This window comes from Lagenorhynchus albirostris, chromosome 13 (assembly GCF_949774975.1).
Source record: "Lagenorhynchus albirostris chromosome 13, mLagAlb1.1, whole genome shotgun sequence".
NCBI lineage: Eukaryota > Metazoa > Chordata > Mammalia > Artiodactyla > Delphinidae > Lagenorhynchus > Lagenorhynchus albirostris.
In genome coordinates this window covers 88,469,287-88,490,259 of record NC_083107.1, presented here as the reverse complement: position 1 = coordinate 88,490,259, position 20,973 = coordinate 88,469,287, and the positions used below count along the sequence as shown (strand labels likewise).

The following is a 20,973-nucleotide window of genomic DNA, read 5'->3' as shown; positions in this document are numbered from 1 at the left end:
TATTTGTTTTTTGACACTAACTATTTTTATTATTAATAATTATTGACACTGATTTTTTTAAAAATAACGGGTTTAAGTAGTGATAAGCAGAAACAAATGTTACAGTGTTCAGATTTCTCTTTTGGGATATAGATGAAAAGATGCTCATTCACCAGCAGTAAGTTGATAGAAACCTAGAGCGCATGAATGACTGTCAGGTTACAATCCACTCACTCACTCGCTCACTCAGCCGCCCCTCGGGGTTGATTCGGCAGAGTTAGTCCCTCCAGTGAGAGCATCTGGAGAATGAAGGAAATTAGAAATATTTTGATTTCGCTCCCAAGTTACTGATGAGCTAGTTATGGAAATAACACATGTGCTATCAGGAAGGAGCTGCAGATAGAAGATATAGTAAGAAGTAGGTAGAGGTGCTGGCAGAACAGACTCTGGGTCCAGAAGCAGTTCTGTACGTGGGGAGCTGGTCGCAGAATGTTTGGAGGGTTAGGAAAACGGGAAGGGAGCTGGGTGGTCAGATGCAGTGAGAACTACCGTTCAAGCAGAGTTAAGTTGTTGTCATGTTCTCAAGCCTTCTTGGAGCTGTTCGGTTCATCCCCACACCTGCAGGGGTGCGGTGTGGAGTGTTGCCTCACCGACACTCTGGACGTGGGAGTGGGGGTGGGTGCACAGAAGTGCATCCGTCGGATTCCACGTCAGCTTCACGTGCTTCTTTCCTTAGGAGTGTGGAAGCAGGAAGCATTGCCTACTTGTTACGACTTGTCCTGCTGCCGGGCCCGCCTCAGTGTTTCTTTCCCGTCCTCAAGCACCCAGGTGACCTGTAACAGGCCCTGGACTTTACTCAGGGGTCAGTAAGGGTCTCCTTTACTGTATTTCCCAGGTGCTTCCGCTTCTCACAGCAGGGAATTTGCACAGTCAGGGTGCCTCGTGTGTCACAGCACCCCAGAGCGGGTGGACGGAAAAGCTGCCCACGCTCATATTCCGGCCAGAAAACGTTCGGGCGGGGTCGTGAGGACGTGAAGGAGCGCAGCCTCCCTCTTGAAGCTGGTCGCCGACATGGAGGTGGCCTGGAAGCATCAGTATGAAGACCCATGAGTTTATCTGATTTTGTTGAGAGGTTTGAGGCTCTGGCTGTCCTGCGTGGCGTTTAAAGGGAAATTGGGTCGCTGGGGCATCTGCTGGACCTGAACTGTGCTGGCTGCTTTGAAGGCGAGCCCATAAACGCATTCACGGCTTTTCGAGGAGAAAACTGAGATCACTGAAGTAACTTGCACGATGTCCCACTAACTTTCCTCCTCTGTGAACTGGTGATAATAACAAGTAGCAAGCACACCGGAAGCTTGTGTGTCGAGGTAGTAAATGCAACAACGTCACGAGGCTTTCAGTCCTGTCCTCAGCGACACAGGTGCTGGTGGCATGCGTGCTGCAGACCCTCAGACCTGACGGAGAAGATTGGGCAGGCCAGGACGGGGAGGGCTGGGGCGCCTGCTGGGAAACCCCGCGGCTCCGGCCGTTTACTGTCATTTGGGAGCTTTACCCCAGTTAAGGTTTTTGTCGTTTTCCAAGAAAGGGAAGTCTGGATTTTTAATGCAGCGCCTTGGCTTTGATCAGACAAAACCGAGTTGCAGGTCAGACGGAGCTTCACCTGCCAGTTTGGAGCCTCTGCCTAATGGGATTTATCCCCCGAGTAGTTAGCTTTTGAAGGCTAACGCTGGCTTTGAAAATTTTCGAGCTAAAAGAAAATGACGGACCCGTGTATCAGGCTGGCACCCGCTGCGGCCGGGGCACCCCTGACCCTGCACAGCCCATCGGGGTCCTTCCCGTCGCCCATTTTGGTAACGGGAGGTGCGGGGTCACTGGCTTCTCCCTGAAATTGCCGGCTGAGTCAGGAGGGCGGCGGGTGAACCTGCCCATGGCGGCACCTGGGGCCCGGGGCCGCCGAGTCGGTCTTGCTGGTGCGTCGTGGTCAGGAGGAGGGCTCCCTACTCAGGGAGGGGACGCGGACCTCCTTCTGCCTGCAGCGCTGGCGCCTGTCTGGGGTCCCGCGAGGGGTCCTGGGCACGTGGTCAGGGCCGATGTGCGCTGAGGGCCCGCTGCCCCTCCTGCTGTCCACCTGGAGCGCTGGTGCCGCCCCACCTCACCTGGCATGTCCAGGGCCGCAGTGGAGGGCGGGGCGGGGGCTAAGCGGTGGCGGAAGGGTGGGGACAGGACCCGCCTGGTGCTGGAGCGACAGGACGGAGATCCCTTTCCATCCCTGTACTTCCTGAAAAGAGGACTGTGCTCGGGAAGGGCTCTGACCTGCCCGAGACAGACGCTCGACTTGGACCCTCTGTTCATCCGTGTTCCAGGCCCAACGGCGGCTCCTTGCTCCCTCCCCAGTCCAGAGCTGCTTCCTCTTCTCATAAATATCACTTTCCTCAAACTTACCTGATTGGTCCTTCTATATTTCACTAAAGCAACTTGCAGTGCAGAGATAATCCGAAAATGTCAAACAAATAAATAATGTAAAAATTAACATCGGAAAGTCAAGAATAAGTGTGGGAAGTTAGCATCGTTATCCTAATGGTGGGGAGGGCAGGTTCATGGAGCCCCCGGGGCCAGGGGACCGGCTTGGAGAGGCCGCGTCTCTCTGCACCTGGACCTGGTGCGGCCCTGGCGAGAAGCTGGTCCTGCCCTCCTTCTGCCAGGCGTTCTGTGGGGTGCAGACGGGGGCGTCCACATGGTGGGCGGGCGGCGAGGGGCCAGCGCTGGCTGCACAGCCCGTACCAGCAGCTGCTTCCCCGGGGGGCTTGTCTGGGGACCCCCCAGGCGACCCCCGTAGGTGGACCTGCAGGTAACGCGCTGCGGCTCCTCTGGTGGCTCCATCTGCAGTGAGTCTCTTTGATTTGCAGGGTCCCCAGGACCGTCTAGCGAGCCCGGCAGCGGGACCTCCTCACCCCTCTTTGACAGCGGTTTGCATCTGAACGGAAACTCCAGCAACACAGTAAGCTCGCTCGTGCTCACCTTTGATTTAACCAGAAGCTCCCCTGGCAGATTTAGAAAAGCCCTCGCTGCCCGTTTCAGAGGGAGGTTCAAACATGGGTGTAGGATGTGCTTACGTGCGCGTAATTCCCACGTGGACGCCTGGTCTTTCACCGTAGGGTGCTTTCGGCTCCTAATTCACAATATCTCGCGAACAGGCCTGAGTACGTCATTTTGAGGTAGAATGTGGAGTCGTGGCTCCAATTTTCCTCGGAACCTGACGGTGGGAACTGCCGGGGTTTGTCCTCAGGAAGCTTCCTCCAGACTCACAGGAAAGGGGTTCCTTCCCAGGTTAATGGAATCACCTAGGAAGCGTGATGCTGTGTATTTGCAGTGAGTTTCCGTCATCCTGCAAATCTTCACCTTCCCAAGAAAACCAGAGCTGAGCAGAAAGAGAGGGCTGCAGGTGACCTGGGTGTGGACGGCTGCCCCTCCCCCAGGGAGGGCTGGCCTGACCAGACCCCGGCTGGGTGGGCCCTGACAAGAGCCAGCGTCCAGGGTGTGGTCTCCTCAACCACTGAGCCTTAGTGGATACGGGTTAGACTCCTGTAAGCAGCTTGAAAAAATGTTTCCTTGGAAATCATATCCGCTCGCACCTTCCGACCACCACCTACCTGACCGGCAGGCGGAGCCAGAGGAAGTGATTCGTGTTTGCACAGTCCATTCTTAAAATACCATTCTTTTCCATTTTTAACCTTTTAATATAGTTCTTGATATTTAAAAATTGCGTTTAGGGTCTCCGTGAGTTATGAAGCAGAAAAATAAAACAAATGTCCCTGAACTCAAGACTCAAATCGGTACTAGGAACATTGTCCCCAGCTTATACGGCCGCCTGTGTGTCACTCCCATATCCCATTTTCTGGCCTTCCCCAAATACAGCATCCTGAATCTCGAGTTTGTCACTGGCTTGATAAAAAAAAAAAAAAAAAAAAAAAAAAAAAAAACAGTTTATCCATATGTATAGATCCCCAAAATATACCATTTCATTTTGAGGCTTATAAAATGTTATTCTGTCATAGCCTTCTGGGATTTACACTTTTACCTGCTATTATGTTTTTGAGATCCACAAATGTTATGTAGGTCCCTGGTTCTTTTTTGCTTGTTTTTTTCTGTATTATATTTAATTGTGTGAATATACTGCAGTTTACTTACTGATTATCAGTCATCACTAGACACTTGGCTTTTGTTTCTTGGTTTACTCTAGTCTGCTGTCAACTGAAACCAGGCTGCCGTGAACATGCTTATAAATATCTCTTGGCTACAGACCCAGAGCTAGGATTTCTGGGCACGAATGATGCCAGTGTCTGATTTTCAAAACAACGACACCTTATTTTCCCAGGCGGCTGTCCCAGGTCGCCGTCCCAGCAGCAGGAGGCATTGCAGGTGGCCGTGGCTTCCCAGGGCTCCACGCTCTGGCTTCATTTTCCCAAGCACAGGGGTATCTGGTGGCTGCTCCGGGTTGGCTGAGGAGGTCTGTTTGCCTCTCCTCTTGCGGTAACTTTGCTTTCTCCCCTTCCGGGACGTGCGTCCACTTTCACCCCTTTACCTGTAAAGCTGTTTGTCTTTCCCTTCCTGATCCCATGGGAATCTCCATACACACTTGGGATTAATATTTTGCTGAATTTGGGTCTCAAATCTCTTCTCACAATTTACAGCGTGCGTTTCGTTATATTTCCGCTACCTTCTGATAAATGGAAGTTAATCTCTGTGTAGCCAAGTGTGTCCATTTCTTTCTGGTAGGGGTTGTGGTTTTAGGATCTGGTTCAAGACATCCTTTCTTATCCTAAGCTCATAAAATGTTTCCTTGTGTTTCTTTTCCTAAATATTTTTAAGCTTTGTTTTTCACTTCAGGTCTCCAAAGCATATGAGGCTTACTTTTGTAAAACACGTGAAAGGCTGGGTCCCAGGTTCATTTTCCTGGGTAACCGGCTGCTCTAACCCGTGTCCTCGGTCACTGCGATCACAGCACACGTTTCCTGCTCTTGGGTTTATTGCTGAGACCTTGGTTGTATTCTGATTGCAATATCAATACCAGAACCACACTGCTTAGTTACTCTGTATTTATAATAAATTTTGTCACTGTAGCCTACGCTGTCTCACAACATCCTAAGTCTTTGTATTTTTTCCATTCTCTCTCACTTACCTTTTTCTTGTGGACTGTATGTAATCCACGTTGAGTACAAGGAGTGACCACAAAGCTTTAGTCTTTGGAAGACTAGGATCTACCGTATCTCTGGATTGGAGAAGAAAATGGGCTCCTCTCTGCAGTTTGTTTTATCAAAGGAAATGAGTTGGAACCTTCCTCAGACACAGAGGGTTTAGGCAGTTTTCGTTGGCTGCACTTTCAGACATGCTCACATCACTTTCCTTCTCCCAGGACCAGACGTGATGGAGCAAGAGGCAGAGTTTGCCAAGTTCAGAGCAACTTTACAATCACAGGAGCCCTGGAGGCTGGGTTTCCCCTTCATGACTGTGTACCCCTGACCCCCAACACATTTGTAACCCCTGCTTGTGGAGTAGGGGGGAGCCGATAGAATGCGTTTTCACTCTGTCTGTGATTCCCAGAGCCACTCCCAGTGCTACCTTGTGTATTTGACAACTTCCCTGGGTTCTCACTTGAAACTAAATTATTAACTGCTCCCTCCCCAGATGCTACATCTTCTCCGTCTTCCCTACCCTCCATGAGAAAGAGTCTGCTCATGGCTTCACCCCCAGGCCCCACGTTCTCCTCCAGACCCAGGAACGGCTCACACACCTTAAGATTCTAAGTTCATTGCTCATACTGCACTATTTCGTGTCAGAAAACGTACTGAATATTTATAACAACAAAAAGTCTCATTCACATCAGTGTCACTCATCTCAACTGAACGTGTATATTGTCAGGTCCTTCTCTCCCTCCATCCCTGTTTCCACACTCCTGCACGTCCCGTTCTGGCTCCCTTGTTAGTGGGTTAGTGTTCATGTTTGCCTTCACAGAGGGAACATAGAGGGGTTATTCCTTGATTACCTGATTGTCCAAAAATGTTTTCCTTTTTCCTGAGAGATAGCTGGTGTTTTCACCTGGTGTGCTTGGAACTTGGGTGCTGACCCGGTCCTTTGAGGGACTTCAGATGCCAATGTCTCTGCTTTACCTGTGGCAGATGCAAGGCTAAATTGTGTCTGACTAGTTTCCCTTTGTCAGAAAACTTTACCAAATATAAATAAGGAGCTGCAATTAAAAAACAAAGAATTTATGACAGTAAATGCCTGATTTTCTGAGTTAAGAATTTCAAAAGATTAACTCAAAAGATTAGGGTCATTACAGAGAACTGAATGCTCAAAAGTGTACAGGAACAATATATCAAAACAGAAACAAGATTTTACAGAAATTATAAGGAAACAGATATGAAACTTATAAATAGTAGTTGCAAAAGAAAAGCAGATATCATAAGAAAAATAAACAAACAAAATATATTTTAAAATATTAAACAGATAAGCACATAAGTTAAACATTGAATTGAGTCTTCTAAATGGAAGGAGAGGTGGTCTCCCAGGCAGAGAGAACGAATGAGTGAATGATATTTAACTGTTTAATTAAAGTATAAGGCACATGCGGGGAAGTATACAACTCTGAAGAAACAGCTCAATAAATGTTATAGCACCCTGGTCAAAATATAGCATATCACCATAATTTCAAACTACCCTCTCCCTCAAAAAATTACTATTATTTTAACCTCAATTACTATAGATTAATTTTACCTGTATTTGACTTTCATGTGGATGGGGTCATACTCTTCTGTCTGACCTTGTTGCCAAAAGTCAATCTTAAAATCAACTAGCGAAAGCATAGATCACTTTGAACAATGACAATTTTATTAACAGCACATTTCTCAATAGTGACAATGGAAGCTAGATAACAGCCCAATAATATTTTCAAGATCATGGAGACAAGAAAAATAACTACTAGTCTATCTTTGTGTTCCTCACAAAACCATCCTTCCAAAACAAGATAAAAATAAAGACTTGTTCATAGGAAGAGAATCTGAAAGAGTATATTAGTAACAGAATTTCTAAAGACCACATGTCAGGAAAATAAAAATGATCCCAGAAGGGCAGTTGGAGATTAAAGGAGAGGACTATGTATGTGAATCTAAACAAATGTTCTCTGCAGAAAGTAATAACATCACTTAAATTAATGTCTAATATCTTAGGTTAAGATAAGAGGGCAAATACAGAATACTGAAAACAATGTATGTGGTTCAGAGTGAGTGGACTGGATGTAAAGCATTCTAAAGTCCTACTGTTGTTAAGACACTTCACGAATTAATAAAACACCAGTAAAAATAAAACATCAAATGAAAAAAAGCAAATCAATAACAAAAAAATCCTTAACTAAAATGCATTAAGAAAAAAAGAATAGAAAAATAAGACAATGAAAGAGCCAAACTTAAGGAGGTAGATATGAGTACAGACATAGCAGTAATAAAATCAATATACATAGACTGAATTTACTAGTTATAGTTAAGAGCCACGGATTTACTTCAATCTTTAAAATGATTCAAGTCCTGTCAAGCATCTTTTCTGACCACAGTGGTATGAAACTAGAAATCAATTACAAGAAGAAAACCAAAAAATCCACAAATATGTGAAGATTAAACAGCATGCTACTGAACAACCAGTGGGTCAGAGTAGAAGTCTCAATATCTTGAGACAAATGAAAATGGAAATACAGCATACCAAAATTTATGGGAAGCAGCCAAAGCAATTCTAAGAGGGATGTTCATAGTGATAAATGCATATGTTAAGAAATAAGAAAGAGCTCTTATAAATAACCTAAAACTATAAATCAAGTAACTAGAAAAAGAAGAACAAACTAATCCCAAAGTTAATAGAAGGAAGTAAGTAACAAAGGTCAGAATGGAAATAAGTGCAATAGAGACTAAACAGACAATGGAAAATATCAGTGAAACTAAGAGCTGGTGTTCTTTTGGAAAAGATAAAATAGGCAAAGCTTTAGCTAGACTTACCAAGAAAAAAAGTCAGCACTCAAATAAATAAAAGTAGAAATGAAAGAAGAGACATTACAACTGATACACAAATACAAAAAATCATAAGAGACTTCTCTGAACAATACTATGCCAACAAATTAGACAACTTAGAAGAAATGGATAAATTCCTAGAACATAAAATCTAAAAAGACTGAATCATGAAGAAATACTGAAAGTCTGAACAGACCTATTACTAGTAAGGTGATTGAATCAGTAATCAAAAATCTCTCAGCAAACAAAAGTCCAGGACCAGATTGCTTCACTGGTGAATTCTACCAAACATTTAAAGAAGAATTAATACCAGTCCTTCTGAAACTCTTCCAAAAAATTGAAGAGGAGGGAAGAATTCCAAACATATTTTACAAGGCAAGCAGTACCCTAATACCAAAACCAGACAAATATGCCACAAAAAGGAAGTTACAGGCCAATATCCCTGATAAACATAGATACAAAGATTCTCAACAAAACATTAGGAAACCCAATTCAACAATATATTAAAAGGATCTTATGCTATAATCAAGTGAGACTTATTCTGAGAATGCAAGAATGGTTCAGTATCTCCAAATCAATCAACATGATGTACCACATTAACAAATAAAGGATTAAATCATATGAGTATCTTAATACAATAGATGCAGAAAAATCATTAGACAAAATTCGAAATCTTTTCATGATCAAAAAAAAACCACTCAGGGGTACTTCCCTGGTGGCACAGTGGTTAAGAATCCGCCTGCCAATGCAGGAGACATGGGTTCGAGCCCTGGTCCGGGAAGAACCCACATGCTGCGGAGCAGCCAAGCCCATGCGCCACAACTATTGAGCCTGCGCTCTAGAGCCCATGTGCCACAACTACTGAAGCCTGCTCTTCTAGAGCCTGTGCTCCGCAACAAGAGAAGCCACAGCAATGAGAAATCTGCACACCACAATGAAGAGTAGCCCCTGCTCACCGCAACCAGAGAAAGCCTGCATGTAGCAATGAAGACCAAACGCAGCCCCCCCAAAATTAATTAATTAATTTAAAAACTCAGCAAATTGTATATAGAGGGAACATACCTCAATATAATAAAGGCCATAAATGACAACTGCACAGCTAACATTGTACTCAATCGTGAAAAGCTTAAGGCTTTTCCTCTAAGGTCAGGAACAAGAAAAGGCTGCCCACTCTCACCTCTCCTATTCAACATAGTACTAGAAGTCCTAGCCAGAACAATTAGGCAAGAAAAAGAAATGAAAGACATCCAAAGTGGAAAGAAGGAAGTAAAATTGTCTTTATTTGCAGATGACCTGATACTATATTGAGAAAACCTTAGCGACTCCACTAAAAAACTCTTGAGTACTAATAAACAATTCAGTGAATTTGCAGGATGGAAAATCTATTACAAAAATCAGTTGTATTTCTATACACAATAATGAACTATCAGAAAGAGAAACTATGAAAATAATCCAATTTATAATTGCATAAAAAAGAAAAAAATACCTTGGAATAAATTTAACCAAGGACATGAATGATCTGTACCCTGAAAACTTTTAGACGTTAATGAAGGAAATTGAAGAAGACACAAATAAATGGAAAGATATTCCATGCTCATGGATTGGAAGAATAAACCTATTGTTAAAATGTCCATACTAACCAAAGCAATCTACAGATTCAGTGGGATACCTATCAAAATTCCAATGGCATTTTTTTACAAAAAAAAACAGTACAAACAATCCTAAAATGTACACGCAACTGCAAAAGATCAAAAATACCTAGAACAATCTTGAGAAAGAGAAACAAAGCTGGAGGCATCACACTTCCTGATTTCATACTAAATTTTGAAGATATAATAATCAAAACAGTATGGTATTGGCATAAAAAAGGCACATAGATCAATGGAACAGAATAGAGAACCATGAAATAAACTCACACCTATATGGGCAATTAATTTATGACAAAGGAGTCAGGAATATATAGCAGGGAAAAGGATAGTCTCATAAATGAAAGGTGTTGGGAAAACTTGATGGCCACATGCAAAGGAATGAAACTAAGCCCCTGTCTTACACCACTGACAGAAATTAACTCAAAATGAATGAAAGACTTGAACATAAGACCTGAAACCATAAAACTCCTAGAAGAAAACAAATGGTAAGCTCCTTGACATCGGTCTTGGCAATGATTTTTTAAAAATTTAACCCCCAAGGGCTTCCCTGGTGGCGCAGTGGCTGGGAGTCCACCTGCCGATGCAGGGGACACGGGTTCGTGCCCCGGTCCGGGAAGATCCCACATGCCGCGGAGCGGCTGGGCCCGTGAGCCATGGCCGCTGAGCCTGCGCGTCCGGAGCCTGTGCTCCGCAACGGGAGAGGACACAACAGTGAGAGGCCCGCGTACCACAAAAAAAAAAAAAAAAAAAATTAACCCCCAAAACAAAGGCAACAAAAGCAGAACTAGACAAGTGGGGCTACATCAAACTAAAGAGCCTCTGCACAGTAAAGGAAATCATCAGCATAATGAAAATGGAGAAAATATGTGCAAATCGTGTACCTTACCAGAAGTTAATATCCAAAATACATAGAAAGAATACATAACTACTCAATAGCAAAAAGCCAGCGATTTAAATCAAAATTGGGCAGCGGGACTGAATAGCTATTTCTCCAGAGAAGGCATACAGATGGTCGATAGGCACATGGAAAGGTGCTCAATGTCACTAATCGTCAGAGAAGTGCAAATCAAAGCCACAGTGACATACCACCTCACAGTGTCAGAATGGCTGTCATCAAAATGCCAAGAAGTAACAAGTGTCATCTGGGGGCCTGGGAGCAGATGGCAGTGTCTCCAGGTGGTCTCAGGTTTCTGTAACGTTTGTGATTTCCCCTGCATCACACTTCTAGTCCCATGGGGTGGTGTTTGGGCAACTGTTTGTGTTCCAGCTGAGGGCAGTTTTGCTGGGGAAAGATTTACTAGCAGTTCTTAGTGCGTTTGGATTTCCTCTTGTGTATGCCTTACTTTTGTATTCTTTTTCTTAAAGAATTCCCCCTTCACATTTTATCGTCTTTGGGCTTTATGAAAACTGCATCGGCTCCAGGGTTCAGGGTACTGGTCATGGGGGAGATGGGGGCCAACCGTGCCCACGTGGGAAGACAGGAGGACACAGAGGGATGCAGCGGCGATGTTCTAATTTGTGAGTCTGCTGGGAGCTTCAGGGGGCTTCGTTTTAGTTTTATGTTTCATAACTTCCTCTATGATTTGTGTGCATAAGGATATATGTATTACACTCTGTATATATCAAATACAACAAAAATTTTAATGTAGCAGATTGAAGGAGAAAAGCTGCTAGAAAGACATTTAAATAAATAATGTGGAATCATCTTAAAACTTGAGAAGGGTTATTTGGAGGAAGACAGTGAATAGCTACCTTACCTCCAAGGAATTTAGGCAAAAATAGCACAGTTATATACAAACAGTAGGTCTGTTACAGACCACGAATGGGCCAGCGAGGCAGAAGGACTGGTCTCCCAGAAGGTACTGAGTCAGAACTGGTGGCCGGTGTGTAGAGGTTCAGCAAAGTTCAGGTGAAGATGACTCCACTGGTCCTGACCTGGGGGCTCGGCAGAGGGCGTTGCAAAGTGGTCCCCACAAAAGCTGGCCTTGTTTTCTGTGGGGATGACTGACAAGGCCTGACGAGTGCAGTGCAGCAGCGTTTCTGGAAAGCGTCTGGCAGCAGGTGCTAACACCGCTGTGGATCCTCACACCTCAAACATAGCAGTTCCACACCCAGGAATGGATGACAAGCCGTGTTTCAGAGCACATTCAATATGTGCTTAAGAAAAAGTGACTTCAATCTGGCTTCTCAATAATGGGGAAATAATTCGTTATATGGGGATAGATTCATGCGATGAGATTTTTCAGTGTTTTAAAATGAATTTTACCAAGATTGTTTAGTGACTGGAAAACACATCATGTTAATTTTCAAAAGTGTATATAGTGAGGAACACAATAATTTACAAAGGCATTGGAAAATAAACGATATATGCCAAGTGCTGAAATGACTATCTATAGAAGGAAAGAATGTGGGTCACCTTAATGTTCTTCCTTATATATATAGATCTATTTACTAATAATAGTATTAACAACAATTTACATAGTAGTTATTACATAGCAGGAATCTTTCTAAATATTACGTATCTATCATGATCACCTTTTTTGTGTGGGAGAAGGTGAAACTCTGAGGCACAAGAATTTAACTCGTTTACCAAGGGGACGCAGCTAGTGCCTGCTCGTATAGGAAGGAAACACAGCTAGTGCCTGATGGTATAGGAAGGAAACACAGCTAGTACATGCTAGCACATAGGAGGGAAACAGATCGTGCCTGCTAGTACATAGGAAGGGGACACAGCTAGTGCCTGCTAGCACATAGGAGGGAAACAGATCGTGCCTGCTAGTACATAGGAAGGGAACACAGCTAGTGCATGCTAGCACATAGGAGGGAAACGCAGATCGTGCTTGCTAGTACACAGGAAGGGAACACAGCTAGTGCCTGCTAGTGCACACCAAGGAAACAGCTGGTGCATACTCAAGTCAGAATTGGAACTCCATGATCTGGTCCTGGAGCCCTGCTCGAACCTGATGGAATGGCTCAAGTAACTATTATTGAAATGGATCTGTTTCTCTTCCATTATCAATTCACGAAATGTTGATTTTTCTCTCTTGTAACTCAGAAGTCATTTTTCTCTCGTATAATTTCTGTGCCATCTTTTTCACATGAACCAAGTCTGTTCCTAATGATCTTGACACAGGAAATGCTGCACCTTTGCTTGCACTGGTGCCTCAGCTCTGCAGGTCGTAGGATTCCATTAGGGCGTCGTTCCACCTCTGAAGCCCCCCAGTCCTGTTTAATAATATCATGTTTTTCTAAAAATTTGCACACTCCTCTGACTTTCATCCTGTGCATCTGCGTTTTATTGACCTGTATCTTAAGTAGATTCTGGTAGCTCTAAATCTTCACTTGGCTTCCAAATTGGCCTGATTTACCACCACTCAGTGAAGAGTTTAAGAACCAGGCCCTATTTTTACTCCATCATTCGTGTTTCATAAGATACTTTTAATCTTATCATAATAATGATTTCAATTTGAAGAATATAACAGTAACCTGTTGTCAGATACGTTCATTTGCTTTTAAATTATTGTATTGCTGTAATATTTAAAAATTTATATGACTTAAATACTTTAGATACTTGCTGTCTTCACAAAATTGATGAATTAATTTCATTAAGATAAGAAGCCAAGCATTTCCACTCAAAATATGTCAAATTCAAAGAGAAAAATTATTTACATATTTCTATGGCATGCTGAGACCATATAGTACAGCACAGCTGTTTCATTCCTGAGATATAGGTCTTAAATTTACTGCAGAAAAATATTTTAGAATGAACCTTCTCTCTCAATAATAATTAATATTTGATGGTTAATTGAGCCTTTAAGAGCTGCCCTTTGGAGAGAAAACAAAACTTATTTTAGTGGGAAACACACTTGATTAAAAGTTGACAGATATGACACTTCTGTAGAATATGTGAACATAGTTTGTGCAAAGCTGCCTGCGTTTGCTTAAATTACTTTCCTGAGATGCACTTGTCATTGATCCCCGTAACCTTGGTGACCTGTTGATAGGTCGCCTCCCAAAAAAACCCCAGCACACCTGCTGCGCTGGGTTTCCAGTGGCGTCTTGTCCATGCGCACCTGCTCTGTCCAGGGCTTCACGCAGGACAGTCCGACTGTCCAGGCAGGGCCGGGCCCCTGACAGATTCAGGTGCAGCTTGACAGGAGGCATTTTCAGAGAAAATTAGAGCTGGAAATGCCGTAAAAGCTGAAGCTCTGTTACAAAAGTATTTTAGTTCTGGGTCTGTTTTAAAAAGAACTGGGAGACTTCCCTGGTGGTCCAGTGGCTAAGACTGCACTCCCAATGCAGGGGGCCCGGGTTCGATCCCTGGTCAGGGAACGAGATCCCACAAGCTGCGACTAAGACCCGGCGCGGCCAAATAAATAAATAAATATATTTTTAAAAAACAGTTGTTTCCCAAAAAAGAAAAGAAAAGAAAAGAATTGGGCAGAAGAGGATGCCTCTGAAGCCTCCACAGGGGCCCAAGGCACTTGCTTTCCGTCTCCGAGCGAAATTACCACCATCAGGAGGTGGCCGGTGAGAAGCCAACACAGAAAGCGTTCAGGACTGACGCCCAGCAAAGCGTATTAAGGCCGCTTTATCGGGGCCGCGGCCCGGCTGCCACCGGCCTCACGGCTTCCGTGGGACAGAGCGAGATTGTGCACTTCCTCCTTAGGAGCTTGGTGGCCCCCCCGAAGCTCTTCCCTGATACGAAGTCCCCCCACTTGCTGGGCCCGAGGCGCCCTCGCTCTGCTGCCCCCGCAGTTGTCGCCCTTAGGCCTCTGGTCTCAGTGGGTCATCCGCCAGGCTGTTCCGGACGCCGGGGACACGGCCGGCCTGTCCCAGCGCCCCAGGACCCAGCTCACGGGAGGAGGGAGCAGGGCCAGTGCTCCCCGGGACCCTCCCTCCCCAGCTCCCCACCGGTGGTCCTCAGGTGATGCCTCTGACTGCCAGTGTGGACGGCCAGCTTGGGTCCGGCTGCGGCCCGGGTCAGCCGGCCCTCTCCGGTCACCCCAGCATCAGCCGGCGACACCTGCACATCCAGTTGGCGACACTGCCGACAGCCCAGGCTCCCGGCCCGAGGCCCTGTGGGACAGCCTGCTTACGAGAGCTCCTCCCTGGAGACTTTCAGTGAGAATCCCTGTGTCCTAATGTGTGAAAGACTGTTTCCCCAGCAGAGCGAGTGACTGGCCGGGGAGATGGATTCGTAGCCTCTGGGACGCTTGGGAAGTACACCCTGTGCTGGCCGCTTGGCCTGCGTGGACCCTGGGTTCTGCGCGGCCAGGCGGCTCCCCAGGAAAGGCCAGGGTGTGTCCCTGATGCTGACCCTGAGAGCAGCGGCACAGTGTGGCCGCCCAGGCGCGGTGGAGGGCCGTCCCTTCCTCACTGACTCCAGAGCCTCTTGGAAAGTGACGAGAAGACAGACAAGGGGCGGGGGCAGGCAGGGAGGCTGCTTCCCCAGGCCCGGGCCTCCTTTCCTGTCCCGCCTCATGCGTGACCCTGCAGCCCCTGGGAGCAGGCCAGGCCCCAGGGCTGGAAGGTGGGTCTCGTCCCTCTGATGTCACCAGTATGGTCCCTCCACTCCCCACCTGCCTCAGAGATGGATGTTTCATTGTTGCAGTGATGGAAAGACAGAAACGTGTAGGAGGCCTGTCAGGGTGACGCACTAGGTGTCTCTTCCTGCAGCGTTGCTTATCTCTCCTGAAAAAACGTCTTCGTAACAAAGTCACCTCCGGCACTGGGAGCTGTGAATACGCTGCCACTCTGAAGGTCGTCGGGAGAAACTTGACCATACAGGTGAGCATCATTCAGCACGTCAGAGGAGGTGACTTTTACGTGGATCCCTTACCCCACGCGGCATAAGAACAGGAGCCTTATCGTCTTCTCAAGCTTCTAGATATTTAACAGAAACGTAAAGGGAACACTAGCGTGGACACCCTGCAACTCTGGCTGCCGTCTGTGACGTTAGAGAGAAGAGCTCAGGTTAGACCAAGTTCAACAGCCATGGGGGTAGACCAAGTTCAACAGCCATGGGGGGTGAGTAACTCAGAGAACTAACTGTACCCTGAGGATCCAGAGTTTTCTTCTTGGGCAAAATATTCCAAGTATGTCTCATCCAGGAGACATTTCTTGAGTGTGTAAATAGGACAGTTTTATTGGTAAATTTACAGATTTAAATTCAGAGAACTCAAAGCACAGAGTAGTGAATGCTCTCTAAATGAGTCCTTCCTCCAAGCCGGGTTCCGGGCGCGTGTGCCGATGGACGCCAGACTGGACCAGCCGGAGGCCGACCCGCCCGGGCCCCTAGGGCTCGAGCCGCACCAGGGGTTTTTGAAATACTTTTGGCAGAGATGGTCACGTCCTGACAGACGCTTTGGACCCCTGTGATTTGGGTTCCGTGACAGTGTTTCAGGCCGTGGGACCGTCACACCCGTGAGGACCTGGCTCAGATACAGTGACCGTCTCAGTGCAAACCAGGGATGAGGTTCTGGTGGAAGAAAGTCTTCTCTGCACGAAACTCACCGGCTTCGTCTCATGGACCTGCGGCTGCCTTCACTGCACAGCAAACACAGACACAAACCCAGACCGTTCCCAGGAGACTGGCATGCGGATTTAAAATGGTTAAATCTGTGGTTTTGTGGAATGTATGTATTTTAAAACGCCTGTAAAATATTGACCAATAATTTATTTAATTTAGAAAATTATAAGAATTCTGGACTAAAAGTCAAATTTTGTAGGAATCCTGGGTCCCTTCACTGAGCCTGTTTTAACCCTCGTTGATTTTCATGTAAAAAGGGGCTAGATACACTTTTACTGCTGCCTTACAGGCTGTTATATTAAATATTTGTTTGTTTTGTGTTCAAAGGCTAAGACCCCAGGCTGCACCTGTTACCAAGCCCCGCCGAGCCCCAAGTGCCCTTCTTCCTGGGGGGGCGGCCGGGGGTTGCGGTCCTCGGGCCGAGCAGGGCTGTGGCGGGAGTGCGGCTCGGGGCCGGGACGGGCAGGCTATGGGGCAGCAGCAGGTGGCTTAGAAGGTAAGGAACGGGGCCTGGACCGTCACACACACCAGAGATGAAAGCACGAGGAGGGTGATTTCTGGAGTAAAAATTACCGCGGGGAAGTCATGACAGAGCGCTGAAGGAGAAATTACAGTGGAGACACAGTGTGACCACCAACTCTTTCCCCGGAATGAGCGCAAGGCCCGCCGTATGTCAGCGTGATTACAGTTTTTAAAAATAAGAAATACAGAAGCATCGCCTGGGAATACTGTTCCAAAGGGGCCATCCTACTGCGGTCAGAATAATCCACCATAGAAATGTTATGCTCTCATCCCAAATTAGATACTGACAGTAAAATTAATTATATAATTATAAAAAAAACTTCCCGTAAAGAAAAACTGTTCTCTTAAGGATATGCTGGGAAACTCTGAGCTAACTGCTCAGTCTATTGCATCTGCCTTTCTGTCCTAAATCTCTGAGCCCTGAAAAAATAGTATTTCATGTTTTTTTGTTTTTGACAGTTCAGGTTTAAAATTCCAATCTAGTATCTGGGCCAACATCCAAAATGCAGTGTGACTGTTTCATATCCAATTTTAGGTCTTTCTAGTTGGGGAAAAAAATAATCTGTTTTCTCAGATGAAGTTGGATTTTTTTTTTCAATTTTTTAAAAAGTATAGATTTGGTGCATCTTGTTTCCCCCCAAAAAAGAAGTGTTTATAAAAGTTCTATATAAATAATTTTGTTCTAATCAGTTGCACTTTTGAAAACACTAACCTTATGGTATATGGTCAATATGTAGTAAGGCAGGGAGCATTTTCAGAACGTGTCTGTTTGGGGGACGGTGACGGAGAGTAAATTCGGATGCATCTACAAAAGACAAGGTGGGGCTGCGTATCGATGTTGAGGTCACTCCCTGCAGTTTCCGTAGTCGAGCTCCGATTCCAGCTCACACAATGAAGAACCAAGTTCCGAGGCATTTACTCGGTGCGGACGCGCTTCCCCCCCAGAGGTCCTGGTCTCTCAGTTCTGAAATGAATACGTGGACGAGATTATTTGGGAGCAGTTCCTGGTTCTCTCTGCTGTGATCCCCTTTATCGATGTTACCACATCGCTAGGTGATTTCTGTTCCCCTGGTTCTTCTTCCTCCAAAAGATACTAAAGGATCTCACGGGCGCGGAGGACCCTGATAAAGTAAGCCAGGTCTAAACGGTAACGCCAGCTTCTTTAGTGCAGGAGATCTGGGCCCACAGGAGTAGGGGCAGCGTTGCTCTAAGGCGAAGACGGCCTGGAAGGCTGCCCCCCGTGAACAAGGCTGGTGGGGAGACGCCCCAACTGCGGCCGCCTGGTGCCGAGGGGCGGAGCCAGCCTGTCCTGCTGGACTCGTCGTTTTTGAGCAAAGTCCAAGCAGGTGAAGGGGCCTCGGGCATGGGGGTCGCAGCGTCTGGGCGACGTGAGACCCATGGGGGAGGCAGGGTTCATGCTGAAGGGGCAGGCGTGGGGCACAGGACCAAGGACAGAGGGGGAGCTGGAGGGCAGTGGGGGGCTCTGCCCGCTTGTCCCTAAGCAGGCATGTGGGGCAGCCCCGGACTCCTTAGCCCCTGTTTCCCGTGAACCTGGGACCCCGCGTCCCCGTCGGTCCCTGAATCAGGCCTGGCGACTCAGAGCCGGCATGCCACATCCCCTCGGTGTCCGCAGGGCACCGGGAGCTTGGGGACGGCCTGAGCAGGCATCAGCAGCAGCTGTCGCAGTCCGATGGGAAGACCCAGGGCTCCAGGAGGCGTCCCCGCCGCACCCGAGGCCCCGCCGGCCTCTGCTGGCTCGTCTGCTCTTCGTCCTGAGACGGACCGACACGAGGACACAGAGGTTCGGCCCTTTGGACGCCAGGTCTCGGGAAGGACAGTCAGTGGACGAAACCTCTGAGCTGCGTTGGATTTCTCCAGAAGCACAGAATTGACTCTCCCGGGGGAAGGTGAAAAGCAGGCGTGTCCGTGGGTTCCCAGCACTTCTCCGAGGGGCTGGACCCCACTTGGCGGCACAGGGAGTTGCAGTTCATTCCTTGAAGACAGTCAGGGCCTGCAGTCCACCGCACGTTTCCCAGGAAGCGCGGTGTGCGGGGTCGCCGACCGAACTTCTCCCGACTCCACTAAAATGACTCAAGATGTGGAAACGATAGGGCCGCAGGGAAAACGGACTCGCGGCTCACAGAAGCCAGACCCGCCATGTTCGGGGAGCTGGTGCAGGCGCGGGGCTCGGGCTGCCGTCCACACCCGCGGGCGGCCGGCGTGCTCGGGCCGGAAGGGCAGCAGCCTCTCCACGGGGCCGGTTACTGTTCCACGAGGCAGCAGACCGCGGTTTGCCCTTCCCTCCACGTCACCTGTCACCCTCTCCTCTTTAGAAGCCAAAATGCCCAGAAAATCAAAGAGGGAGAGGGCAGGTGGGGCTGTTACCTGGGCCCCGGAGCTGGCCTGGCGGGGCGGCTGTCCCCTCCCTGGGTGTCCTGCCCGCTGCTCACAGACCCCGGCAGCACCCTCAGTGGTCTCACCCTCTGACCGCCTAAGGCCATGAAGTTCACATAACTCTCACAAAGTTAAAGTATTGGGGTAATTGGGACTTTTCACAGAAATCCTTCCTTCTTAGGACTTACTAGATGCTTAGAGATTTCAGATTCCCTCAAGTCCTGAAGTCCTTGCAGGGATAGCTGTCATCTTGGACAGTGTTTTACAGTTCTGGTCACTTCCAACTGAGGCACCCTCACAGGGTTCTGTATCTCTGTTTGCAACACTGAAATACTGTTCTTTGCCATTATTATTGTGCCATAGTAGAGTCTTAAATTATATATGAAATAGGCCCGTCCTCCAGCAAAATCTATAAAGGTAGAAAGTACAGACTGCGACCCACAGGCATGTGTGTCTGCTGGGTAGACACCTTGTTTGAATTGAACGTGACGTGGTAAATATTTAGCTACTTGCTAGTTTTTGAGTCTTTCCCTTAGGTTTAATAATTGTCTTTATTGATCAAAACTTTTAGAAGGGAATAGAAGTCACATTATTGGGCTTATCGAAAAACAACATCTGGGCATTACAGCGTGCCATGAAGAAGGACCTCCTGAGAGCCATGCAGAATAAAGCCGGGGTTTGGAATTTCCTGTCTGCTGTCTGTGTCACTGAAGGCTTCATGTCACATTCTCAGCATCTCCTGTGAGCAGTCAATTCATAATGTTTGCACTGTGCTAGGTCAGAATATCCAAAATCCAGACCTTCAGTAATACCACCAAATACCTGCTGTCCATTCTAGTGACTTACTAGTTAATTTCATGGAAATAAGCATTATTATTATTATTTTATTATTATTATTACATGGCTGTGGAACGTAACCTATGAGCCCAACCTGCAAATTATCAAGCTGGATACAGAGAGCACACGAACAAACACAAATTACATAATACTCCCTTCTCATATGAAGCCATTCTTGATAATCATTTTAACCATCATGTTTTATTCTAAGTATTTTTAAAAATTGCAGTTGATACAGGCACACCTCACTTTATTTTGCTTTGCAGATCCTGGGTTGTTTACAAGTTGAAGGTTTGTGGCAACCCCACCCAAGCAAGTCTGTCCCTGCCATTTTTGCAACAGCATTTTCTCGCTTCATGTCTTTGTGTCACATTTTGGTAATTCTCTCAATATTGTAGACTTTTTCATTTGTATTATGTTTGTTATGGTCATCTGTGATCGGTGATCCTTGAGATTACTGCTGTAATTGTCGGGGGCAGGGTCACAAACCTCACCCATATGACAGTGAACTTAATTGATAGATGTGTGTGTGCTGACTGTTCCACCAACCGGCCATCTCCCCATCTCTCCCTCTCCTCGGGCCTCCCTATTCCCTGAGACACAATATTGAAATTAGGCCAATTCATAACCCTACAGTGGCCCCTAAGTGTTCAAGTGGAAGGAAGAGTCGCATGTCTCTCACTTTAAATGGCTGAACTTAGTGAGGAAGGCATGTCAGAAGAAGCCGGGATAGGCTGAAAGCTTGGCTTCTTGCGCCAAAGAGTTAGGCAAGCTGTGAATGCAAAGGAAAGTTCTTGAAGGAAATTACGAGTGCTACTCTAGTGAACACACAAATGATAAGGAAGTGAAACAGCCTGATTGCTGATACGGAGAAGATGTGAGTGGTCTGGATAGAAGATCAAACCAGCCACAACATTCCCTTAAGCCAAAGCTCAATCCAGAGTAAGGCCCTAACTCTCTTCAATTCTGTGAAGGCTGAGGCAGGTGAGGAAACTGCCGAAGAAAA

General features: G+C 46.6%; 1 protein-coding gene across 3 annotated transcripts in view; it reads left to right on the top strand.

The window, feature by feature from the left end:
• The window catches only part of SNTG2 (syntrophin gamma 2), a 198,625-nt gene that overhangs the window by 101,660 nt on the left and 75,992 nt on the right, over positions 1 to 20,973 (top strand). For all 3 annotated transcript variants that reach the window (XM_060169633.1, XM_060169632.1, XM_060169631.1), the window contains one exon: positions 2,886 to 2,977. In XM_060169633.1, the coding sequence (XP_060025616.1) occupies positions 2,886 to 2,977 (92 nt within the window). The remainder of the gene's footprint in view (positions 1 to 2,885; positions 2,978 to 20,973) is intronic.